The sequence below is a fragment of the Ursus maritimus genome, unplaced genomic scaffold, assembly GCF_017311325.1.
Source record: "Ursus maritimus isolate PB19 unplaced genomic scaffold, ASM1731132v1 scaffold_18, whole genome shotgun sequence".
Taxonomy (NCBI): Eukaryota; Metazoa; Chordata; class Mammalia; order Carnivora; family Ursidae; genus Ursus; species Ursus maritimus.
In genome coordinates, this window is record NW_024424230.1 from 34,615,003 (window position 1) to 34,639,238 (window position 24,236).

General features: G+C 37.7%; 1 protein-coding gene across 6 annotated transcripts in view; it reads right to left on the bottom strand.

Moving 5' to 3' along the window:
* Positions 1 to 24,236, bottom strand: part of KIAA1328 (KIAA1328 ortholog) — a 355,285-nt gene that overhangs the window by 20,664 nt on the left and 310,385 nt on the right. For 5 of the 6 annotated variants that reach the window (XM_040632581.1, XM_040632580.1, XM_040632583.1 and 2 more), the window contains one exon: positions 23,851 to 23,959. The exons of the other annotated variant lie outside the window; for it this stretch is intronic. In XM_040632581.1, the coding sequence (XP_040488515.1) occupies positions 23,851 to 23,959 (109 nt within the window). The remainder of the gene's footprint in view (positions 1 to 23,850; positions 23,960 to 24,236) is intronic. 6 annotated transcript variants of the gene reach the window in all.

The window sequence follows — 24,236 nt, forward strand, 5'->3', positions numbered from 1 at the left end:
ATCCTGCATCCCTTATAAACTCATTTAGTTTTAGAAACTTCCTGCAGAGTCCATGGTATCTTTTATGTAGAAAATTATTCTGCCTATGAATAGGGACAGTTTTATTTATCCATTTCTAATCCTTCATCTGATGTATTTTAGTTTTTCTTTTAGAGCAAACAATCAAATTTAAAATAATGTTATCAATGTGATTCAAGTCTACATCAAGGATTAACTAAGAAGATTGATAACAGAGATATCAATTGTATAAGACACAGATTTGAAGTACCGGTAATCCTATTCCGTCCTTACATATCAGAGAAGTACAAATTTTAGACCAAATTCTACCTTCATGTTTGATTTATGTCGTCTCCTTAAGAGAGATCTCCATAGTAGACATGCAAATGAAAGGTAAGAAGAGGGGGCGCCTGGGTGGCTCAGTTGGTTAAACATTGGACTCTTGATTTTGGCTCAGGTCATGCATGGTCTCAGTGTTGTGAGATTGAGCCCCACATCGGCTCCACACTGGGCGTGGAGCCTGCTTAAGATTCTCTCTCTCTCCCTCTGCCGCCCCCCCACCCCCTTCTCAAAGAGGAAGAACAGAGCAAAAAGGGCATGGTTACCTAACACGCCAAATTGGAAAGAGAATCCGTCTTTGTTGAGAATCAAATTTAGATCTCAGGAAGAAAGAGAGAAACACAGTAAAATAAAGTGGAACAAATTATTGATTTATCTTTCCATCAAAGAGATTAGACAGCTTTGAGGAATCCCTTTCAAAAGATAAGATTTCTAAGAAAAAAATTTTAGTTTTAGAGGCTCTAACAAAGCCACTGGTATTGCATGAATTTTCATAGTTATTTTTTTAAAGCTCTCATTAAACATAAAAACAGAATTAAAACTTCTGCTCCTTTACTTTCTTCCCCCAATTTCGCCAACTGCCTTGTCAGTAACCTTCCTGTATAGTTCATTAAAAAATATAAGCCACAGGGAACTATATGATTCTTCCGAGTGCCTAATTACTAACCTCTTTGTATCTGCATTCAACTTCTTTCTTCCCTCAGTTACAGTGAAAGGAGTGGACGTCTCCTAACAAAAGCTGACTGTTCTTTATCTGCTCTGAATTCCATCCCCCATCACCTTCTTGGGGACATTCATCGTTTGATCATCTCCTCTCTCCTCAATATTACTTTTTCTTTCTTAACCAAATCACTATCATCAGCATTCAAACAGGCTCTAGTATCTTCCAATATTTAAAAAAATCCTGAAAGTTTTTCTTTCTAGAAAAATCACAACTAATAAATGAAGAGGTAACAATAGAAAATTAACTGTTTTGCAACCCCTAATCTAGTCAGCAATCATCAATGGCTGCTAAAACCTTAAGTGAAAGGTTGATAGGGACCTTTATAATGGAAGGGTCAGGATGACATCATCTAAGCCCACTTATCCACGTTTTATAATCATGAAAGTAGGACAACCAGTAATTATTTTCTTCCTTATATATTACAGTAGAAAGTACACAGCATCACCTATGAAGTATTCTTACTACAGAACAATGAAATTTGAGCCTAATCAAACCTCTAGATCTAATTGTCAATTCACGTGAAATGTAAAGTATGGAAGAGTAGTAAACGACATTGTAAGGATATAAACATCCGTGTCCCAGAATATGTGAAATTCTACAAGACAAATGACTTAGTTACTTCAACAAATAAATGATATTACAAAAGAAAGGAAACCTGTTATAGATAAAAGATTTAAGAGATCAATCAACCAAATGGGAGTACGTAGACTTCAATTAAATAGTGATTAAAAGAATCAATGATAGATATGTATGTTTGAAACAAACCAGGAAAACTGAGCATGGAAAGAGTTTTGGATGATATTAAAAATTTGTTACTTTGTTGGGTGTATAATGGTATTGTGATTATGTATTAAAAAATCATTATCTGTTAGAAATGCATACATTCATTGGTAAAATGACATGATGTCTGGGATTCAGAAAGAACAATGAACACTGAAGGTTTCCAAAACTCAGTAAACCACATGGGTCCATTATAGTCTCTCTACTTTTGTGTGTATTTAAGAACTCCCATAGTACAAAATTAAACAGAAATCCTCCCTTAACCTGCATTCCCTTTTGCTTGTCTTTATAACAACCTTTTAAAACAGTAGCATGTTTTCTGTCCTACTTCCTCATCTCTCATTTGGTCTCTAATCACTCCAACTCACCTGACCACTTTCCTGAAACTATTTTTCTTAAGGTTATCAAACCCCCTCTCTTTTGGCAAATCCAGTAGATATTTCAATTACTGACCTCTCAGACTCATTCTATTGACCATGTCTATCAACCCTTCTCCCTCTGGTTCTCCTGGTTTCATGGAAGACATTATAACCTTCTGAATTTCTTCTGGCCTTTTGGGTCACTCTTCAATATCATTTCTAGTTTTTAAAATTTTTTCTATCCAACTTCAAAATATTTGCACTCCTCAGTGCTTAGGTCAGTAGTCTTTTCTCTTTTCAGCTTTTGTCCTCATACTCTTCTCTTTCTCTTGAGGTGATCTCAGTATTCTGTAACCTCTCTATGTCAATTCTCAGATTTTTTATCTTTAGTCCAAGCTCCAAAATCTAATCATCTACTTGATTTCCTTACTTGGATATCTTGAAGCATCTCAAACTTAAAACTGAAGGCTTCATCTTTGTCCAATATCTATCCCTTCTCCCATGGTAAATCTGCTCCCTCTTCTCCCAGTTTTCTCATTTCAATAAAAGCTCTTTCATCCACTCAATCCCAAAGCCAAAAATCTTGAGTCATCCTTGACATCTTACTGCCCTCTTCCCTATAAGGTCCTGTTGGTGCTACTTCCTAAAAATATTACGGTTTTGATTGTTTTTATTCCATTTCAAACTCTAGAGTCCTAGTTATTATCATCTCTCATCTGTATTACTGCAGCAGCCTCAATGGTTTCCATTCTATTCTTGTTCCCCTCCGTACAGCAACCACAGAATGTTTCTACAAATTCAAAACACATCCTGTCAATCCCCTTCAGGGTTATCCCCCTGCACTTAAAGTACAAAACAGTTCACATGGGCAGTGTGACAGTTAATTTTCTGTGTCAGCTTGGCTAGTATATGGTGCCCCGTTGTTCGGTCAACCACTAGTCTAGATGTTGTTGTGAAAATATTTTTAGAAAACAATTAACATTTACAATCAATTGACTTTAAGTAAGACAGATTATCCTCCAGAATGTAGGTGGGCCTCATCCAGTTAGTTGAAGGCCTTAGAAACAAGAATTAATGTTTCCTAAAGAAGAAGGAATTCTGCCCAAAACTGCAACAGATATTCCGCCTGAGTTTCTAGACTGCTGGCCTGCCCTATGGATTTCAGTCAAGACTATAAACATCACCTTTTACCCCAAATTCTCAGCCTGCTGGCTTGCCCTATGAATTCATCTTGCCAGGCCCCACAACTTATGAGCCAGTTGCTTAAAATACAGTCTGTCCCACCCTCTCTTCCCCTCCTGTGCCCTCGAGTCTATGTATCTCTCATTGGTTCTGTTTCTGTAGAGAACCCTGACTAATGTAGGCAACAAGACCCTGAATGTTAAATCCCCACCTGCTTCTTCTTTCTCATTTCACATGACTTTCTCTTCCGTTCAATTGTGTTCCAGTGTACAGCGGTCTTCTTTCTATTTCTGGAATGGACAAGTTGTTTCTTGCATCAAGACCTTCCTATTTACTGTTGCATGTGTTAGAATGTTTTTCCTCTCTCAATCTCTCTCCCTTTCTCTTTTCCCCTTTTACTTTTTAATACAGAAGAGAGTATGTAGTATTTATGTATAGTTAAGAATAACAATGTAAATACTTGACTATCAACCATCTACCTATTTTTCAAATATAAAGCTTCACTCATAATAAGAGAAAAGCTAGTTATTTTTTTTTAAACTTTGTAAGGTTTTTGTTTTGTTTTTTTTAAGATTTTATTTATTTGACAGAGAGAGAGAGGCAGCCAGTGAGAGAGGGAATACAGGCAGGGGGAGTGGGAGAGGAAGAAGCAGACTCCCAGCAGAGAAGCCTGATGTGGGGCTCGATCCCAGGACTCCGACTCCTGAGCCGAAGGCAGACACTTAACAACTGAGCCACCCAGGCGCCCCGAGAAAAGCTAGTTATAACTACTAGTAACAATGTTCATGTCTCAGTTTGGCAAAGAACTACTTTTTTTATGCTCTTGAAGGTGTAATAAAATAGGCGCTTTCAAATATTGCCTATTTCAAATAGGCATTCCAAATATTCAAATGGGAACATAAGTTGTACAATCTCTATTGAAGCAATTTAGCGATATCTTTCAAAATTCATCATGAACTTATGTGTGACCAATAACTGCATTTCTAGGAGTTTATCCTATAGACACCCTTTCACATGTATAAATGACATGTATAAGAATATTCACAGCAGCCTTGTTTGCAATCACAAAAGACTGCAAATAACCCAAATATCCATTCACCAGTGGGCTGGTTAAATGCATTATGGTACATCCATATAATGGGACACTGTATAGATTTAAAATAATGTGGTTTTATAGTACACATGTTGGTATACAGTCAAAACTGCATATGTGTAATTATTCCTACAAGGACACACAGGAAACTGGTAGTGGTTGCATCAAACAAAGGAGGGCACTTGGCTGGATGGGAGACTAGGGTGTGAAAAAGCCTTATTCAAACAATATCCCTATGAATTTGTACTCCTTGAATAAGACAATAATTATAAAAACAACTTAGTTCAGTTCGCTGTCTCTGACAAGTGAATATTTGACCCACCTGGATCTGAAATACCTTAATGGGTTCCTCCTATAATCTGTGTAGCCTTGCATTTTATCGAGGAGAACAGTATGAGGAAATGATTTAGAGGAAGGCAGAGACATTGCCTTTTATGGAGATTCCTGGATTAGGAATAAATAAAATGTCCAAGAGTGGTGATGTAGGCTCACAATCCTTATCTGTAATTAACACTGAAAGTTTTTTCATAACCTTTTTGGTAGCAACATCTGACCTATGCCAAACTTATTTGGTTGCAAAATCTGACTTGAGCTGATATGAGGCTATTTATACTTATCACTTATCCCATTTAACGTGAATAATCCTAAACGTGAATAATTTTGCTCTACCTCACAGGGTATGTACACTATGTTACCTTAAACAATTGTGAATTCCAAAATACATTTGGCTCCAATAGTTGTGTATGAGGGACTGTGGACCTGACTCATTTCTCTCCTGGCTGGCAGTCCTGAGCTATGTCTTCACACAAAGATATTATCATGAACAGCAACAGCCTCCTGGAAGTTCCCCAACCTTCTTCAACAATGCCCACCATTCAAGGTTCTTGAGATGTCTATTCCTGGCTTTTTGTTTTTGTTCTCTGGGAGTTTTGGTAAAAGACTACCACTTTGCAAGCAACGTAGTTAATCTCAGATTTTGATATGGAAAGCCAATTTGGACAAATCTGACAATTTGTGCAACTATAAAAACAGAATTATTTAAGCAGGATTTCTTTTCTTTCTATCATTGTTGCAGGAACTACATACAGATTAAAAAAAAATTACCAACCCTGATATCCAAGCCTGTACTTTGAAGTAATGAAAAACTTAAAAAAATCCTAATTATTTCTAGTATCTTAATTATTTTATGAAATCATGAGATTAGATAATGTCCACTTAATATAAAATATTCTCTTTTCTATGGATTTGTAACTTCCTACTAATTATTAATTAAAGCCTAATTTAGTATGGCTGGAAGCTAGAATGACAAGTGAAATTTATAGACCTCAACCTTCATTATCTGGAGAGAAAAGCATTGTTAGCTTGGAATCGAAAAATGTTACCTGCTAGGCTCCAGGAGGAAAAGCAGTAAGCTGATTGTCAGAGAACATAATGTAGAAACCCAAAGCAAGAGAAGTGCTTGCCTTATAAATTCTACCAGGCCAAAGTGATGCTAGGTTACCCTGTTTATTAGCATGCACTTTAGAAAGTTCAGGGCACATATGGATATGCATTCATTCCATTTTATGCTACACATTATTGAAAACACATTCTGTAACATAAATAATTCATCAGTGCATTGTTTGAAGTTTAAGATTACAAAACTGAACGATAGTGTTCTATGACCATGTGTACTTTCAAAGAGAAAGACAATATCAATTGATGGACTTTATAACCTTTATATGAACCTACTGGGGACAACAACCCAGCAGAAAAGAAATAACTCCCTCTTCTTATACACACACACACCCCACACACAATTTCTCTGTGTGTGTGCCACAGGCTGTTGTCCTTAGTGTAAGAACAAACAGGTGTTCAGGGCTGCTTTAGCTGGGATGGAATGAACTGGAGAGGAAGGTGTTCTGCTTGTTTTCAAGGCCACAGCTGAAGTTGGGAGACTAGAACTGACTGTGAGCAAGCTGAAACAGGAATTTGTTATAAGGAGGAGACCTGAGATTCTTCCAGTTTCAGATAGCAATTTATACTCCTCCATCCTCTGGTCACAAAGACGTTACAGGTTGGCTGGGGGCAAAATCACGAAACAACAGAAACCAGTGAACATTTGGTTAAAGAGGTCACCCACTTTGTTGATCGTATAGATGGCTCCAGAAGAGTCATTACTTTAAATGGTTCGTTGGGATTTTGAACTCAAAGACTGTTTCCCTAATTCTGGATATGGTTGGATGGGGAGGCATGTTTGGGTTAATCTATGCCCCCTAACTGGCCATTATCTATGACACTGTGGATGAAAATTAGAGATGGGGGAATATCGAACTTTTTGGGATAAACACAACTATACACAATAGCCTGAAAAAGGCAATTGCCTAACTCCCCTATTAAATGCAAAATGGAACACCACAGGTGGAGCAATTTATATGCTGCCAATGGAAGCCATATTCAATGGCCATTTACGGTCACCAGGATGTTCTCCCAATGAATATACCTCTGACCTAGAGCACATTAAAAGACGTGATTAGCATGCACCTAATGTTCCTCTTATGTTACTTTGTTCCAGGTGTGGGGGTAGGAGGACAAGAAATAGTGCAAGAAACTGTATCTGATTTACTGTTCCAACTTCCTTCAATAGGCTTTACTGATGCTAGGAAAATTAGAACAATTTTGTAGAAAAGGTAGGACAGGAAGGAGAGTCAACAGAGAAAACAAGGGTAGCCAAATAGGGTGACAATAGTTCAATCATAAATAAATGGAATGGAAAAAGCAGAAACTGACGGGAATGAAACCAGATTTTTAACAAAGCATTACCAAGACTAGGGAACCCATGGTGGTTTCTCCCAGTGCATTGGCAGTAAAAAGACCCATACAGATCAACTATCTATCCCAGTTTGGAAGAATTTAGAAAATTGGATGACAAGGAAAAGCCCAATGAATTTGATACTGAAATACAAGAGGTGTCAATACAATTGAATCTGATGAAAATTGACGGTAAGGCCAGGAGCTCCTTCTGGCTCATTGTAGTTGGCACTGGGCCAGCATAGTAATTGAATCTGATGTCCCTTGTTTGGGTCAAGATCAATGGTAAGTGGAAGGAAGGAGGTAAAATAAATAAATGGGGTACGCTAAGGTGAAAACACATTATTTTGGTGTCTTATGAGAAGCTCAGAGCAAGAGAATAATGTTATTTCTTAGCACAGACGGCAACTGCCTAAAAGGTGAAACAATATTCCTTGTTAAAGCCACTTCTGTTTCTGAAAATTGACAAGTAGAATGCCAACCAGCAAGTTGTGGCATTCTCCAGTAAACGCCTTTGTCTTGCATTATTCCCAACCAGGAAGATTCCATTTAATCATTTTTTTTCTCTACAAAGAAATACATTCTAATTGCATGACTTAACTTTAATAAATATTTTTCTCATCTCGAAGACAGTTGTAGGAGTCACATTTAGAATATAGCATATACTTTATAGGAATGATTTATACTACAGATTAAATTTGTGTATAGATCCAATAAAGAAGAAAAAAGGAGAGAAATTTTATTGGAAACACAATCACATTGTAGCATCCCTAAGGTAACTTAGAAGAGAAACATGTACATCCTCACTCCAACAATCAACCTTGCTAACAGGCCAATCTAGGCAGTTTTATTTCGCATTGCTAATTCCCACCTATCTCTTATTTATGCATGGAACGGTTAACACAAAAAAATTTTCTGCTTTTTTAACTTGCAGATATTTCACAATTTAGAGAAACTCAGTCTAAAGAAAGAGAAGTGTATAAATAAAACAAAAGAGAAAAGATTGGAAGGAAATACACTAACTGCTAAAATATTAACAGTGTTATACATAGTGTTTACAGTACCTACAGTGGATGGGTAGGATTATAGGTGATATAAATGTTACTTTAAAAAATCTACATCACCGCTGCAATTGTCCCAAATAAGCTTAAGTGATTGCTGTCAAATCACTGGTGTCAGTTTCTTTAAAAACTTATTAGCGAACAGATTCTTGAATGGATCCTTGCTAATTCAGCTGAGTCCTACACACAGCCCTCTAAGAAGGATTACAGTTGTATCAGGAAGTGAAAGCTGAGTGCCTATGTCGTAGCCAACTGATCTTAGCAGTCTAAACCTGACTTTAGGACCAAAGGCTAAAGGTGGTGGCAAGAAAGGAAACTTGAAATAGTTCATTACAGGCCCTATAGTATTTCATAATTTTTGTAAAGGCTAAATGAATATATTTCTTCGAAGTTAATGTTAAATAGTTTATGATATTAAGTTATAATTCTAATCTGTGGTATTTCTTATCTTAAACCTCTGATATGAAAACTTCTCTATATAACCTTTTTATTTAATTTAAAAACATAATTTTAGTCAAATAGCCAATTTAAATATTAAGTTCTGATTTGTTTCCCCCATGTTTGCTTTAACCTATTCCAGACTACACTGACAGTTTTCCCTACTACAATGTTTCCTTCTGTCTTCCAAATAAACAGTTGCGTGAAGGAGAGATTTTGATTTTTTCTACAAGCAATAATTGATTAAAAAAGATGTTGGCCCCAGTCTGATTGGTTTTTATATCCAAACACTTGAGGATATTGTGTACCAGTAGCCAATGTTAACAGAGAGGTGTTTTTTTCCCTCTTTTTTGTGCTTTGAAGCCATACTCACTCATATGGAAAGCCATATTAGCTGAAACAAATTCTTCCCCCCACTCCGTCCCTCTCATATAATAGCTTTCTGACAAGAGATTTTTATCTGTCTTTGTTTGAAGATCTCAAATGGATCGACTTGACTTTTTTTCAATCTAAAATGAACGTGATGCAGGGATTTACCCTTTGTGCAACAATAGGACCAGAAAGAGCACACAAGACTGTGAAGTCTGCAGGGCATGAAATTAAAATTTTCACATTGATACAAAAACCTCCACTGAAGTAATGATAGAATGCTACAATCTTAGCATGAGACCCTCTGGTCTGAATAAGTCACTGCCACGTAACCTACATGTGCCCCTCAGTAGAAACATTTTGCTGCTCACAAAAATACATATATCCAGAGGGAGAAGGTAAAAGAACTGGGGCAAGCTGTGGTGAAGCACAAACTTCCGGAAGGGGACAGTTCTGGAAAAGCTGCTCAGCTCCAGCAGCACCTAAAGGAGAGCAGAGGGAACGTGCGGTACTGGCAGAGGGCGGCTCATGGACAAGCACAGCAATCCCTTGGGCTTCTAACTCTCCTGTGGTCCAGAGTGGTCAGGGCTCCAGAGGTTTCAGGGCCAGGTCCAGTCTTAGTTCTGCCACTACTTAGCTTGTTCCTGCGTAAATCAGTGGTTTATGTTACGGTTATAATCCACCAGAGATGACACCACACCTCAGCTTTTACCAGAATCTGGTTCTTCTACTACCAGTCCATTTCTTCCCCAAACCCAGAAGACAGGAGCTGGTAGTGGGGTGTATCAACTGGTCTACAGAGAAGTTTTATTTTAGGAGCATTTCTCAGTCATGAGCTGAGATTGTGAAGACAGCAGACATGGGCTGAATGGAATGAAAAGTCACTAACTGAGGATTCTCCCCTGAGCTAGCTGGCACAGTACTTCCAACTACCCATGCAGGAGGGAATCACTTCATTACTGGAGAACATTCAGAAGCATCCTAATGAAAGTCCACACAGAATGCCATTTGTGGTAAATAGTCAAATCTGCATCTGGTAGGGCAGGTGTCCCAAGGCAAGATACTTCTAGCCTTCATCAGGTCACACCAAAAGCTAAGTATATGACCATGGTGACTTCTGATGGACAGACTTCTTCCAGGGTGTAGGGAAGAGACTGCCTTCTGCAAGAAATAAGTTTAATATCCTCTCCCTCAGCATGGACTGGCATGGTGTTCCAGCTCTGGCTTTCAACCTAACTCTTCAAAGTGCCTGCTCAGGGTTACTCAGAGCCCTAGAAAGAAGAAAAATCCCCAAGGTACAACTGTTTGCATCTTTTAATTTACTTAATGTGTAACATTTACAAAATAATCCCACTGAAAAGTAATCCCACTGGCTAGGCATGCATTTTATCGTATCTTCCTTATATATTACTATTATTAAACATAAACATTTATCCAGAATATTTTTAAACTGTCAAAATTTAGAAAGGATGAATTCTTCATGTATGTTAAGAAACACAAGTGGATGTAAGACTTTAACGAGATGTGCAGTTGTATATAAGGTTTGTTGGCTTTCTAGCTTGCTGTCCTTTTACTGGGTTGGAGCCTTTCTTCTAGGCTCTAACAATGGGCTCTGGTTTTCAGTGGCCCATGTCCTGTGACAGGGTGTTAAGCAGGGTCCCTATTCTAATACAAACTACAACCCATCTCAGAATCTCCCAGCTGTTTCAAAGGAAGAAACAGCTTCTCACATGTAAAACAATAATCATTGTGCCCTTGCCTGTGAAGAGACTTACATTCCAACCAAGATGATGAATTCTCAATCTCAGTAAGAGTCTTACTTTAGTATGCACCCACGACAGAAAAAAAAAAAAATCAGTGAAAGACTTGATAAATAAACATGTAATGCTGGGTCAATTACTCTAGAGCTTCAAGATGAACTTGGAATCTCCCTTCTTCAGGTAATATTAGGATTTGTACACCAAATGGCTTACTGATATTTTCTAAAAGGTAATATAGGAAGGATGCTTTGGTGAGATGATGTATCTAGAAGTCTTAAGGCTAATAAAAGAACAATATTCATGTGTTTCCCTTTACTCTTTCCAAAGTATTTTCATATATATCCATCTCTTAATTTTTGTGGTTAAACTATTAAAAGTTACAGAAAATACAAAATGTATCTAGAATTTCTCCACGAGAAATAAAGAAAAGTAGGCTGAAAGAAAAAAAAGAGGACCATCATATCTTTTTTTGGGGAGGGGTCATAATCCATTAATATGAAAAGCAAATAGTATATGGGGAAAACACGAAAGGTGTTAAATATCAAAACCACAATGAGGGATCTCTTTACACCTGTTAGAATGGCTGAACTATAAAGACAAGAAATAACAAGTATTGGCAAGGATGTGGAGAAAAGGAATGTTTGTGTACTATTGGTGGGAATGTAAATTGGTGCAGCCAATGTGGAAAACAGTATGGAGGGTCCTCAAAATATTACAAATAGAAATACCATATGATCCAATAATTTCACCACTGGCTATTTACTCAAAGAAAATGAAAACACCAAAAAAAAAAAAAAAAAAAAAGGGAAAATGAAAACACCAATTTGAAAAGATACATGCACCCCTATGTTTTTTACAGCATTATTTACAATAGCCAACATATGGAAGCAACTGTCCATTGATAAAAGAATGGATATAAAAGATGTGATGCATGCACATGCGTGCACGCGCACACACACACACACTCTCTCACACACTCTGGAATATTATGCAGACATAAAAAAGGGGATGAGCTCTTGCCATTTGCAACAATACAGGTGGACTTAGTGGGTATTATGCTAAGTGAAGTCAGACTAAGTTAAATACCATATGACTCATAAATGCAATCTAAAAAACAAATGAATAAACAAACAAAAAGCAGAATCAGACCTATAAATACGGAGAACACACTGATGGTTGCCAGAGGGTGGAGAGGTGGAAGGATGGACAAAATGGGTGAAAGGGAGTAGGAGATACAGGTTTCCAGTTATGAACTGAATAAGTCACAGGAATAAAAGGTACAGCATAAGGAATATAGTCAATGGTACTGTAATAGTGCTGTATAGTGACAGATGGTAGCTACACTTGTGATGAGCACAGCATAATGTACAGAGAAGATGATTCGTTATGTTGTACACCTGAAACCCTGTGTATCAACGATACTCAAATTAAAAAGTGTTAAATACATTAAAAGTGGTGTATATATATATACACACACACACACATATATTTAAATATATAAACAGTGTATAAACATGTCCAGCTGAGTTAAGATACATTAGCCAATGATCACTAACTACATTATTGTCTGTCTTCTCCACTGTAAGTATTCTTGTTGATAAAGTCTTTGATTTACTCAGTGGTATTTTTGGAACTATCATACACAATCCTGACCATTCTTTCCCTAGGGCAAAGCATGTAGCTTACACTAAGATATGGTCACCTCTTTCAATGTGGCTAATGACCTTAATCTGGACTTTAAGGGTGTTAACTTTTTCTTCTGTTTTTCTCTTGGCATCCTCCCTAAAGTAAGATCTGATGTTTTCCAGACATGGTTTCATTTAAACATTAAAAAAGAAAAACCTGGGGCGCCTGGGTGGCACAGCGGTTAAGCGTCTGCCTTCGGCTCAGGGCATGATCCCGGCGTTCTGGGATCGAGCCCCACATCAGGCTCCTCGGCTATGAGCCTGCTTCTTCCTCTCCCACTCCCCCTGCTTGTGTTCCCTCTCTCGCTGGCTGTCTCTATCTCTGTCGAATAAATAAATAAAATCTTTAAAAAAAAAAAGAAAAAAGAAAAACCCTCAGTAAACACATGTTCACATAGCACAATTTTCAGAAATGTAGGTTGCACCAGTCCCCTGTCAACTGGGAAGGTCAGAGATACCCACATAATTGCTCTGCACTGCGCTGTGAATGATGGGCACCACGTTTATCTACTTAATGTTTCCAAACTACTGGCCAGCACAAAACCCAAAGATTTTGAAAGGAAGTTTAAAACATGTTATTCTGAAATCAAATTTGTTTTTGAAAATGTTTATTTCTCATTTTATTCTCAAAATGTATAAACTACTCTGAAATCAAGAAGAAGATGCACATGATTTCATTTTGATTTTGTCTCTAAACAAAGGTGAGGCTCAGGCCTAGGATGGAAGGCTGACCTAAAGTTCCATATGGTCAAGGGCTCTGTCAAGGCTTTGCTGCTAGTTAGCTGTAGAGGCTGGATGAATCCAGGTCTTTGGCCTTTAATGCTAATGCCGTTTCCTCTAAGCCACACTGCCTGTCTGCATGAAAGGGTTTTAACCTGATGAAACCAGAAAAACAAAGTAGCCACAGTCCAAAGCAGAGGCTTAGAAGAAGATGTATGCTATGGCTGAACATAAGCAAAGGAATGGCTAAGTGAAGAAACCTGTGAGACGCTGTCCAAGCAATCAAATCCCAATGTAAAGAACGTGCTGAAACGTCTCACAATTGAGAATCTGCTCCTTGAAAACTTCCTAAAAGCCTAGACATCTTTCAATTCTTATAAAATGGGAACACCTTAAAGTCGATGAAAATGCAAGGAAGTTCGGGAAGTAAAAGCTGCACAGTTAAATGTATAGGCAGGGCACAAACCCATGGTTCTTCTGTAGATGTGAAGAAGACCTAATGGAAAATAACTGTCTACAGGAATGCCATGAACTGGAAAATTGAAAAGGAAACAGTTACTTTGTGATCATTGGAATGTCTGTTATGTGCCAGGTCCTGCTCTAGGACAGGGATATAGAAATGAATATAATAAAAGAAATCCTTGCCCTGGGGCACCTGGGTGGCTGGGTCCACTGAGCATTCAACTGTTCATTTCGGCTTGGGTCGTGGTCTCAGGGTTGTGAGTGCGAGCCCCCACTATGGCTCCCTGCTCAGTGGGGAGTCTGCTTCTCTCCTTCTCCCTCTGCTCTTCTCCTACCCCCGCTCTCTCTCTCAAACAAATAAATAAAGTTTAAATAAAGAAAAAAAATTCTCATGAAGTTTACATTCTCGGCACAGGAGAGGGGAAGAAGCGGAGATTAAATAAAACACATTAGCAAATTATATGGTGTATTAGAAGATGATAACTACTATGAAGAAGGATAAAGCAGAGGAGGAGGAAAGAGGTAGAAAACATTAAGAATGATTTCCTTAGGAGTCTTTCCCTTGTTACTCAGAGGATGACGGCACCATACGGCTTTCATAGAGAAGACTGCCATCAACTCTATGTTTTAGTGGTTAGACCCAACTTCAACAATTTAGATCGAAAAGAGGAACGCTTCGAGGGCTTCTTAGCCATTTTTGTCAGTGTAGGCTTACTGGTGGGCTCTGGTAATACCCTGGGGACGGGATGACAATGGCTGTAGAAAGTGGCTAACGGAAAGAAGAGTCCCGGGGGTGGGCTGGGGGCAGAAGGAAGAAAGGGAGAACAGAACCTCAGTGTGCCAGAGCAGGGGCTTCCAAATTTTAAGACCAAGTACAGCAGAGTCAACTGGGAAAATAAAAACCACACATTCCTGGGTGGTTGGGGCCCACTCCGGGCAGTTTCGACTCAATTAATCTGGGTGAGGCCTAGAAGTAGATACTTTTAAAGAGATTCTGAAGTGATTCCAATGTTCAGATAGATTTGCAACAACTGCTCTGAAGGGAATTAAACCTTTTCAAAAGCTTTTTACAAGGGGTTAATTGTGGGAGGAAATCCATGATCAGTAACGTCACTGAGGGCTAAGTGACTCTAGAAACAGAAGTTCTAAGAACACAACATTAAATCCTAACTCAATCACTAGCCAAGAATTTTACTCCCTCCCCTCCTTTTTTTTAGAAGAAAAACAAATGGAAGAAACATCTCAAGACATTGAAAGAACGTGCGAATGGTGCACAGGGAAAATACTCTGAATGCAGGGTATTCACATCTGCTGTTAAGCCACATTTCTGCAGAGCACTGTAACTCAGTACATTTGGCAGAGGGGCTAATATCATTTATATATATTGTTCTAGGTGCCTAAACAAGTCTTGTTGCCCAGAGCACAGAGAAAGGAGTGAATGCTGACAGAGTGCACACTATTGCCCAGCACCAAATTAAGGGCTTTGCTTACCTAAATTTAATACTCTGAGCAAATTTTCAAGGTAGTTGTTAATATTCTTATTTTTACCCGAGGGGTCATGCTTAGAGAGGTAAAGTAAAAGGCATGTTTGCAAACATGTTTACATGGTGAAAATGAAAAAATACAACCCTGTTGCCGACTTCTGGGATGAACCTAATCCTATTCCTACCCTTTTGTCAGGGAACACACAGAGAGTTTGGAATTACAATAGCAGGGTCCAAATCCTAGCTCCTTATTGCTTGTGTGATCTTGGGAAGTTCTACAATGACAACTACTATTGAGCGACATACTGGGACTGTGCTAAGTACTTTATGTAAACTATCTTGCTTAATCATCGTGACAGGCCTATGAGGAGATATTATTATCCCCATTCTATAGATTAAATTAAATGATTTGTTCAAAACCACATAGCTAGCATTCAAACCTAGGCCTATAAACCCAGGTGTTTTAATTACTACACCTGGGCTCTTGGCTGTTCTATAATTGCCTCATTGAGCTTTACTTTCTCATGATTGTGAGGATTACGTTAGGCAACATATATAAAAGAATTTTAGAAAAGCACTGAACTGCCTAGAACACTAGGTGACACTCAACAAATGTTTCTTAACATTGAAGTTCAGGGAATTTGGTGACCTTGGACCAAATGAGCGACTCTAAAACAGCAGTTCATGAGGCTAAACACTGTGAAATGATAACGGGAACTGGCAATGCTGAACAGATGTCACCAATCATACCATTTTTCAGCGTTCAGTACCCTGGAGAAGACACACCAAGGAAGCATAATCCTCACCTATTGCTGGCTCGACAAAGAAAGAACATATTTATGTCATATGTTCCAAGGTGAACCTTAGGCTTTTTGGAGGTACTTGGAATTGTAGAGTAAAAAATTTTGAAATGGGTTTACCTCCTATTAATATGTGCCCTTTGTTTTTAAGTATTGTTTTAAAAATTATGTAGGTAATCACTGCAGAATATTTGGAAAATATAGAAAACTGTGAAAAACGAAGGCGCTCTTATAACCCTTACACCCAGAACTTAGAATTCCTGAAGCCAGGACCAGAATTCTAAGTGACTAGTAAATATCAGCTATTTTAATGTATATTTTCTCTATGTGGTATGTTTTTTCTAGGGGAAGAATGTCTTGACAAGCTTCCTCAAGCTGAATTCACTTCTTGGAATTATGCAGTCTCTTTATTATTTCTACCTAGCCTATTTGTTTCTGTTTTTTAAACTTATACACTGTATAACAGTGTGTGCCAGAAGAATGGATTATATTAATGGCTTTTAACAGTGGGAATTACAGTAACAACACAATATCATGGCTTAATTAAAAGCAACATCTTTTCATCAAACACATAAGAATTTCCATGTGTTCAACTGTTCTTGGCAGTAATGCACCTACTGGCAGGGAATTTCAAATTATCAACTCAATTTAAACAAAACCCCTTTTGAATGGCCGGGCTTTTCATCCTTCTGATTGAAGATGGAAGACAGAGAGGCACATTATACTTCATGTTTTCTTTTACATATTCAACACATTCTTCCCTGAAGTTTTCAGACTATTACCTTTTTACTGTCATCATTTTATGTGCATCATTTCATTAGGCTTTGTTTTTATTTTATTTACAATATACTCAAAATGGAAAGGTTACAGTAAGTGCTACTCTGATTGTGTGTGGTGTGCAAACTACCTCCTCTAAACCAGGGACAGCATATTTACATGATTTTTCCTTCTACGTAATCTAAATGGTTACTGGCAAATTGAGATGAGAAACTAAACAATGCTTGAACTGCCCAGGCACTAAAGCCTTGGTTTATGACCCACAAAGAACGAAGAGGGACAAATGCAGAAATGTTTGTCCCTCTTCACAGCACAGCAAATGACCAACATGCCAGTTCAAGCACTTTAAAGGTTATATCACCATATCTGGAGCTGGAAGCAACTGGATTTTCATGTCAAGTTATTTAAGGGGAAAATAAAGATAAAAAACCCCACTTTAAAAAAATTAAAATTTTATATATTTAAAGTATACAACACGATTTTTGGAAGAGTTATTCAATATTAGGAAATTATTAATGATATACATATACATAGTAAAATTATTACTACAATCGAACTAACATATTCATCTCTTCATATAGTTAACATTGTGTGTGTGTGTGTGTGTTGTAAGAACACTTCAAATCTATTCTTTTAGCAAATTTCCGATATTTAATACAGTATTAACTGTAGCCATCCTGCTGTACATTAGATTTCTAGACCTATTTGTCCTACATACTGCAACTTTGTTCCCTTTGACCACTATTTCCTCATTTCCTCCACCTTCCCACCCCTGGCCACCACCATTCTCCTCTCTGCTTCTATGCTTCAAACTTTATAGGTTCCACAAATAAGTGAGATCATGCAGTATTTCTGTGTCTGGTTTACTTCATTTAGTATAATGTCCCCCAGGTTAATCCATATTGTCACAAATGGCAGATCTCCTTTTTAAAGGCTGAATACTATTCCAAAGTCCATTCATCCACTGATGGGACATTTAGGTTGTTTCCATATCTTGGCTACTGTGAAAAATGTTGCAATGAACATGGGAGCACAGATATCTCTTTGTGGTATTGGCTGTATTTCCTTCAAGTATATACCCAGAAGAAGGATTGCTGAATCATATAGTAGTTCTATTTTTGATTTTTTGAGGAAGCTCCATACTGTTTTCCACAATAGCTGTGCCAATTTACATTCTACCAATGGAGCACAAGGTTCCCTTTTCTCTACATCCTCACCATTATGTACTTGTTATATTCTATCTTTTTGAAAATAGCCATCCTAACAGGTGTGAGGTAATATCTCATTGTGGTTTTGATGTGCATTTCCCCAATGATGTTGAGCATCTTTTCATATATCTGTTGGCAATTTGTATGTCTTCTTTGAAAAGTTCAGCCCCCTAGTCAACAAAAAGTCTTAACAAAGTAAAGAAGAAAATTTCTTCAGCACAATAAAGGCCATTTATAAAAAGCCACAGCTAACATCATAATCAATGGGGAAAAATTGAAGGCTTTTCCTCTGTGATCTGGTACAGGGCAATGAGGCTTGCTCTTGTCACTTCTATTACACAAAGTACTAGAAGTGCAAGCAACAGCAATGAGTCAAGAAAAAGAAATAAAAGCCATTCGAATAGTTAAGGAAGAACTAAAATTATCTCTGCAAATGATATGATTCTATATGTAGATGACCTTACAGACTCCAGCCCCAAAACAACAACAGAAACCCTGTCAGAACTAATAAACAAATTCAGTAAAGTTCCAGGATACAAAATCAATGTACAAAAATCAGTTGAGTCTCTTTACACCAACAATGATCTAAATCAAAAAGGAAATCAAGAAAAAATTCCATTATAATAGCATCAAAAAGAATAAAATACTTGGGACTAAATTTAATCAAGGCAATGAAAGATTTGTACACTGAAAACTATAAAACATTGATGAAAATAATTGAAGAAGACACAAATAAATGGAAAGATATCCCATCTCCATGGATTGGAAGAATTAATATTGTTAAAATATCCATACTACCCAAAGTGATGTATGGATTCAATGCAATTCCTACCAAAATTCCAAAGGCATTTTTCACAGAAATAGAAAAAACAATCTCAAAATTCATATAGAACCACAAGGACTCTAAATAGCTAAAATCTTGAGAAAAAAGAACAATGTTGGAGGTATCACACTTCTGGATTTCAAATTATATTACAAAGCTATAGTGATCAAAACAGTATGGTACTGTCCATAAGAACAGAGACACAAGCCAATGGAACATAATCAAGAATCCAGAAATAAACCAAAGCATAGATGATCAATGAATTTTCAACAAGGGTGCCAAGAATATACAATCGGGAAAGGGAAGTCTCACCAATAAATGGTGCTGGGAAAGCTGGATATTCACATGCAAAGCAATGAGACTGGACTCTTATCTTTCATGATATAAATGAAAACCTTGAGAATGGATTAAAGACTTAAATATAAGACCTGGAATTGTAAAATTCCTAGAAGAAAATAGGAAAAAAGTTCCTTGGCCCTGGCCTTTGAAATTACTTTTTGGATATGATACCAAAAGCGCAAGCAACAAAAGCAAAAGTAAACAAATGGGACTGTATCAAACTGTAAAGGAAATGACCATAAACTGAAAGAAAAAATTTATAAACTATATATCTGACAAGACGTTAATATCCAAAATATATAAGGAATTCTTACAACTCAATAGCAACAAAACAAAACCAGTCTGAATAAAAAATGGGCAGGGGACCTGAATAGACAGACATTCTTCCAAAGACATAGAAAAAAAACAGTTTTCAAGACAGAGAGAAGTTTAAGTTCTAGACTGCAGGGTACTTGGATCCTTCCAGCCTGTGTAATGTGTAATGTGGTCCCAGTTTTCCAATATTCTGAGCCTGGTCCTTCAGTCTCAACCTCAACGGACAGAAAGTCTCCGCCAGCTTCAAATCAGCTGGGCACAAATAGTTGTCTGCGAGCATTACAGTGCACAAGCAAGTGCACTATGGAGAGCTCATCAAGCTGTAAACGTACAGAAATTTTTCATGATAATTAAGCATATAGTTTGACAGCAAAGGACCACAGTCTTAAAAAAACGAACAAATTATTTTTTAAGCTATTTTTTTAAAAGCCCCCAAATAAGCTATTACATCTTTGAAAATACATACTTAAATATTTTCTTACCTCCTTCAACAAAAAGCAAGCTCCACAAAATCACCCCTCTCCAACATATATAAAAAACAAATAAAACAAAAGAAAACAAAAACTTTCAACTCTGGGGGCTCCTGGGTTTGACTCTTGATTTCTGCTTGGGTCACAGATCAAACCCCTCGTTGGGGGGTGGAGTCTGCTTGGGATTCTCTCCCTCTGCCCCTCCACCATGCATTCACATGCATGCTTCTCTAAAATAGGTAAATAATCTTAAAAAAAAAAAAAAAAAAAAGCAAAGCCTGTGGTAAAAAACCTTTTTGAAAAAAAACCTAGAGTACAGAAGTGAGGAGTACTTCCTAGAAAAAGGCCAACTATAGCTCCAGTTCCCAAAATTCAGTAATTGGGCATGCTTTGGTGAGATCTGCTTTTCTTTCTTCACATCTCTCTGTCTCTCTCTCTATCTCTCTGTCACACACACACACACACACACACACACACACACAGGGCAAGAATACCAGCCTTAACTCTTATGCATCAGGGGACAACAGAGAGAAGAAGCCGTAGTAACATTTTACTTCAGGGACTCAAGAACATAATTCTGCTGCTGCTGGCCTGGTATTTGCCTGTTTATCAGTTTGGAACAATTACCACTGAGCTGTCATATGACTGGGAGATAGAAACTTCACTGGTACTTTAAAAAGTGACACGATTTCTGTTTCACTGAACAATCCCAGAAGATCCTGTCTTCATTTTAATAGAAAATGTATTAGATCTCCATACCCAGATAGAAATAGATACCCACATATAAAGGATATACAGCTGTAATATGCTTTTTCTCCCCAAATTTGAAATAAAAGATTTGAAAATCCAAAGCTACATTAATGCAAATATCGGTCTGTTGCAAGTATACTTTTTGATTAAATTGGCATACATCAAGTACAATTAGAAAGGTTATTTATAACGAAGAAATACATAATTCTGCATCTTAATGGGGATGACAATTACAGCTGATGGTTGCTAATTAACATTACTTCTTTCGCTTTGGGCGTCAGATATTTCCTGTATGATCTTTACTGCTGGCAATGGACATACGTAATCCTGGAAGGTACCAAAGGGTTAATTATCAGTAACAGTTGTGCTCCTAACAAATTAATTGGTAACCTACCAGCTCTGGTTTCACCCTGGAAACCACAGGATGCAGCAGAATCTGTCAACTCTGACCTAGTGTCACAGCAGGAGAAGTGTTTGTTCAACTTTCTGATCGAAGGTGTACCTACCCACCAGGTGTTCAGAATGACAGGGAGAAAAGCCCCAGGTGAAGTGGGTTTGGGAGGTGTTGCCTGTTCCAGCCAAGCAGAAATGCATGGCGCTGTATGGTTCGGTAGCACCACCCTCTTGTGCCAACATGACCACTGTGCTTACTCTCTTGGGCAGCTCAGGGGTGTGTGATCAACGCTGGAGGCCAGAAGTGAATGAAGAGAAAGAAGCACCAGAGCTCTCAGCACAGAAAACTATAAAGCCCTCTTTGCTTGCGCTGTAAATTACGTATTTTGTTAGCATGAGAAAGATGAATATTTCTACATATAAAGGTGCCCAGCTAAAATCAGGATAAGTGATATTAATGTCCTATGGTCAGTATTATTGAACCTCCAAAGCAATAAACTTTATGAGTCAATAAATATTACATTTGCAACATAGTTAACATTCCTTTACTGTCTCTAGCACTTATTACACATTGTAACCGCAAGTCTACAATACATTATTCATATTTGGGGTGTCACCAAGTGATGGATTGCTGCAGGAGAGGCTGTCCTTTAAATAAATCAACAAATAAAAATGCAAATGTTAACATTTTCAGCCACAACTTTTCCCATCTTGAACGGGGAATGAAAATTTCACATTATATTGACAGGCAGCAGAGAGAACAATTAACAACCCACATTGTGATGAGAAAGATGACTTTGCCACGCCTGGTTTTATCACCTGCACGTGGGACAATATAGGACTCTTCTAGGTGTTAGTGCTTTTCAGAGAACAAAGGAAAAGCTGTTTCCCACCAGCATCTGTCCCACCCCCATCCTCTTTTGCAAGTTTGGAAAAATCTTGGAATATAGGGTGGGTAGGCTTTTACTCTTGTTGTCAGTACCTTCAAAGGTTTGTTGGGATAAGAATAAACAAAGTTTTGCCTTAAGCATTAAGAGTTTGCATGTAACTGAAAGGCAGTCTATAAAAAAATGCCTTTTCTATACTTTGAAATAAAAATAATTCAAATAATCCTGATTCTGAAATCTGGAAAGCAACCACTGTGCCCTCCTGGTAACTGATTTTCATAGTACTGAATCTTTTTTTTCAACTCTGCACTTTGTATAACAGACCTATAGTATGCCATCATGCGCTTTCTAAGGATGAAATCCAGTGTGTTACACATTGCTTTATTTAGCCAAGTACTCATTATTTATGAAACCTCTGAGAATCTATATTTGGCTGATTTGCAGTATTAAGAACTAACAGATACAGAATCCCTTTTTTAACGTCCGTAAATATGAGCCTTCACAGCAATTTTAACCTGGGCTTGTAAAACTGTACAAAGTTGATATGGTCCACTCACAAAATGTGTGCTGAGAATGTTCTACAAAACTCTTACTGGGGAAACATTTTATTCTTTTTCATGCTTCTCTCTAAACTGAAATGCAATCATCAAAAACACATTAAAGTAGCGTTAAAGATCTCACTTTACTCTTCAATAGGAAAATTCACAAGATTGAAAATCCAGATCATTTCTCCTCTTTACCTTAACTTCTCCAGAGGAAGCCCTCAAGGTGACTGGGATGGATCCTCTTTGAGCACAAGCATTCAGCCACAATGCTGAGTGGTCCAAGGAGGGAGCCCCCCTCAACATTTCAGAATGACAGCTCAATGTGGGTACTTGGAAAATGCTAATAAGGGCAGCATTAAAAATAAAAGAAAGGAGTAATGGACAAAGAATGTGGTAAACTAGTTAAATTTTCTTTTGATTGTGGGTCACCTTCAAAATAAGGAGGTTGTCATTGTCAACTATTACAGTTTTTAAGATAATGGGCTTTGGAGTCTGAAACGTTAGTTCCACCTCTTACTAGCTATGTGACTTTAGGCAAGTCACTCAATCTCTTAGTTTCCTAATCTTGGAAATGAGGATGATAGTAGTACCACTTACAGTCCATACAAAGGGTGGTGCCTAATAGATGGCAGTCATTATTGTCCTCTGTGTTAGAATTATTTTGCAAAAGTTCTCTATAATTAAAATTAAGTCTTAAAATCTACATTCATCTGATAAAATGCTGGGAATTTACAATCACATTCCTAAGGAAGCCGAAACTAAGCCCATTTGGTGTTGCTGTTTATATATTCAGCCTTAAATGCATAATAGGGGGTGGCTTATTGGATGTGAAAAAATTTTAATGATGTATTTCTTTTCCTGACTTCAGAAAAGCCTGATCACATTCTTAACTCTTCAGATGTCTCTGGTATCAGTAAATGTTGACAGTTCTTTAAAAACAAAGCCCACTATAATTTTCAGTATCAATTACTTCAGTTAGTTAAAGTCCAAGTGTATAACAATTCTATGACAAATTGGGAAAGGCCTGCTGCTAAGCGCATTTTCTGATGAAAGACAGGATTAGCTTTGTGTTTCTCTGGAAATCCTTGCCAATTACCAGTTTCAGTTAAGGCGGGGCATGTGTAAAGGAAAGGGCTCCGTGAGATCAACCTGGCCAAATCTAGACGCTTCCAAATAAGGTCCCTCTCTTGAGTAACAGCTATTAAGAACTGTCAAGACTTTTCCACTCCTTATTAAATGACTCCCTGCCCCCCAAAGGCTCTCCTCTAAAGTATGTTAAACCAGAGTCCCTGAGGCTTACCGGGAAGCCTCAGGCTGCAGTGCAGATGAGTTTGCGATTACAAGTTCCTTTTGGCTTCCTGTTGTCATTGGAGATGTGGACGCATCTTTTCTAACTCCTGCCACTGTTCCTGTATGAATGATAAAAGGAATTAATTTGGGCATTCAATAAAAGGAAATGGAAAAGTCCATTCTGAGCAATATATTAGACATTCCAAAATCCCTAAGCTTTAAAAGCAAGCTATTTTTTTTCCCTCTGAAATGAAACAATGGCAGATGGAAAACTCAGTGGGTTGTTTTGATTTTGTAAACATTAGAGATCCACAGTATCTTGTTTAAAAAAAGTACCTCTGTGCAATAACAGACTGGCTAGTGATTTTGTTTTTAAACCTGACGGCCTGTCATCTT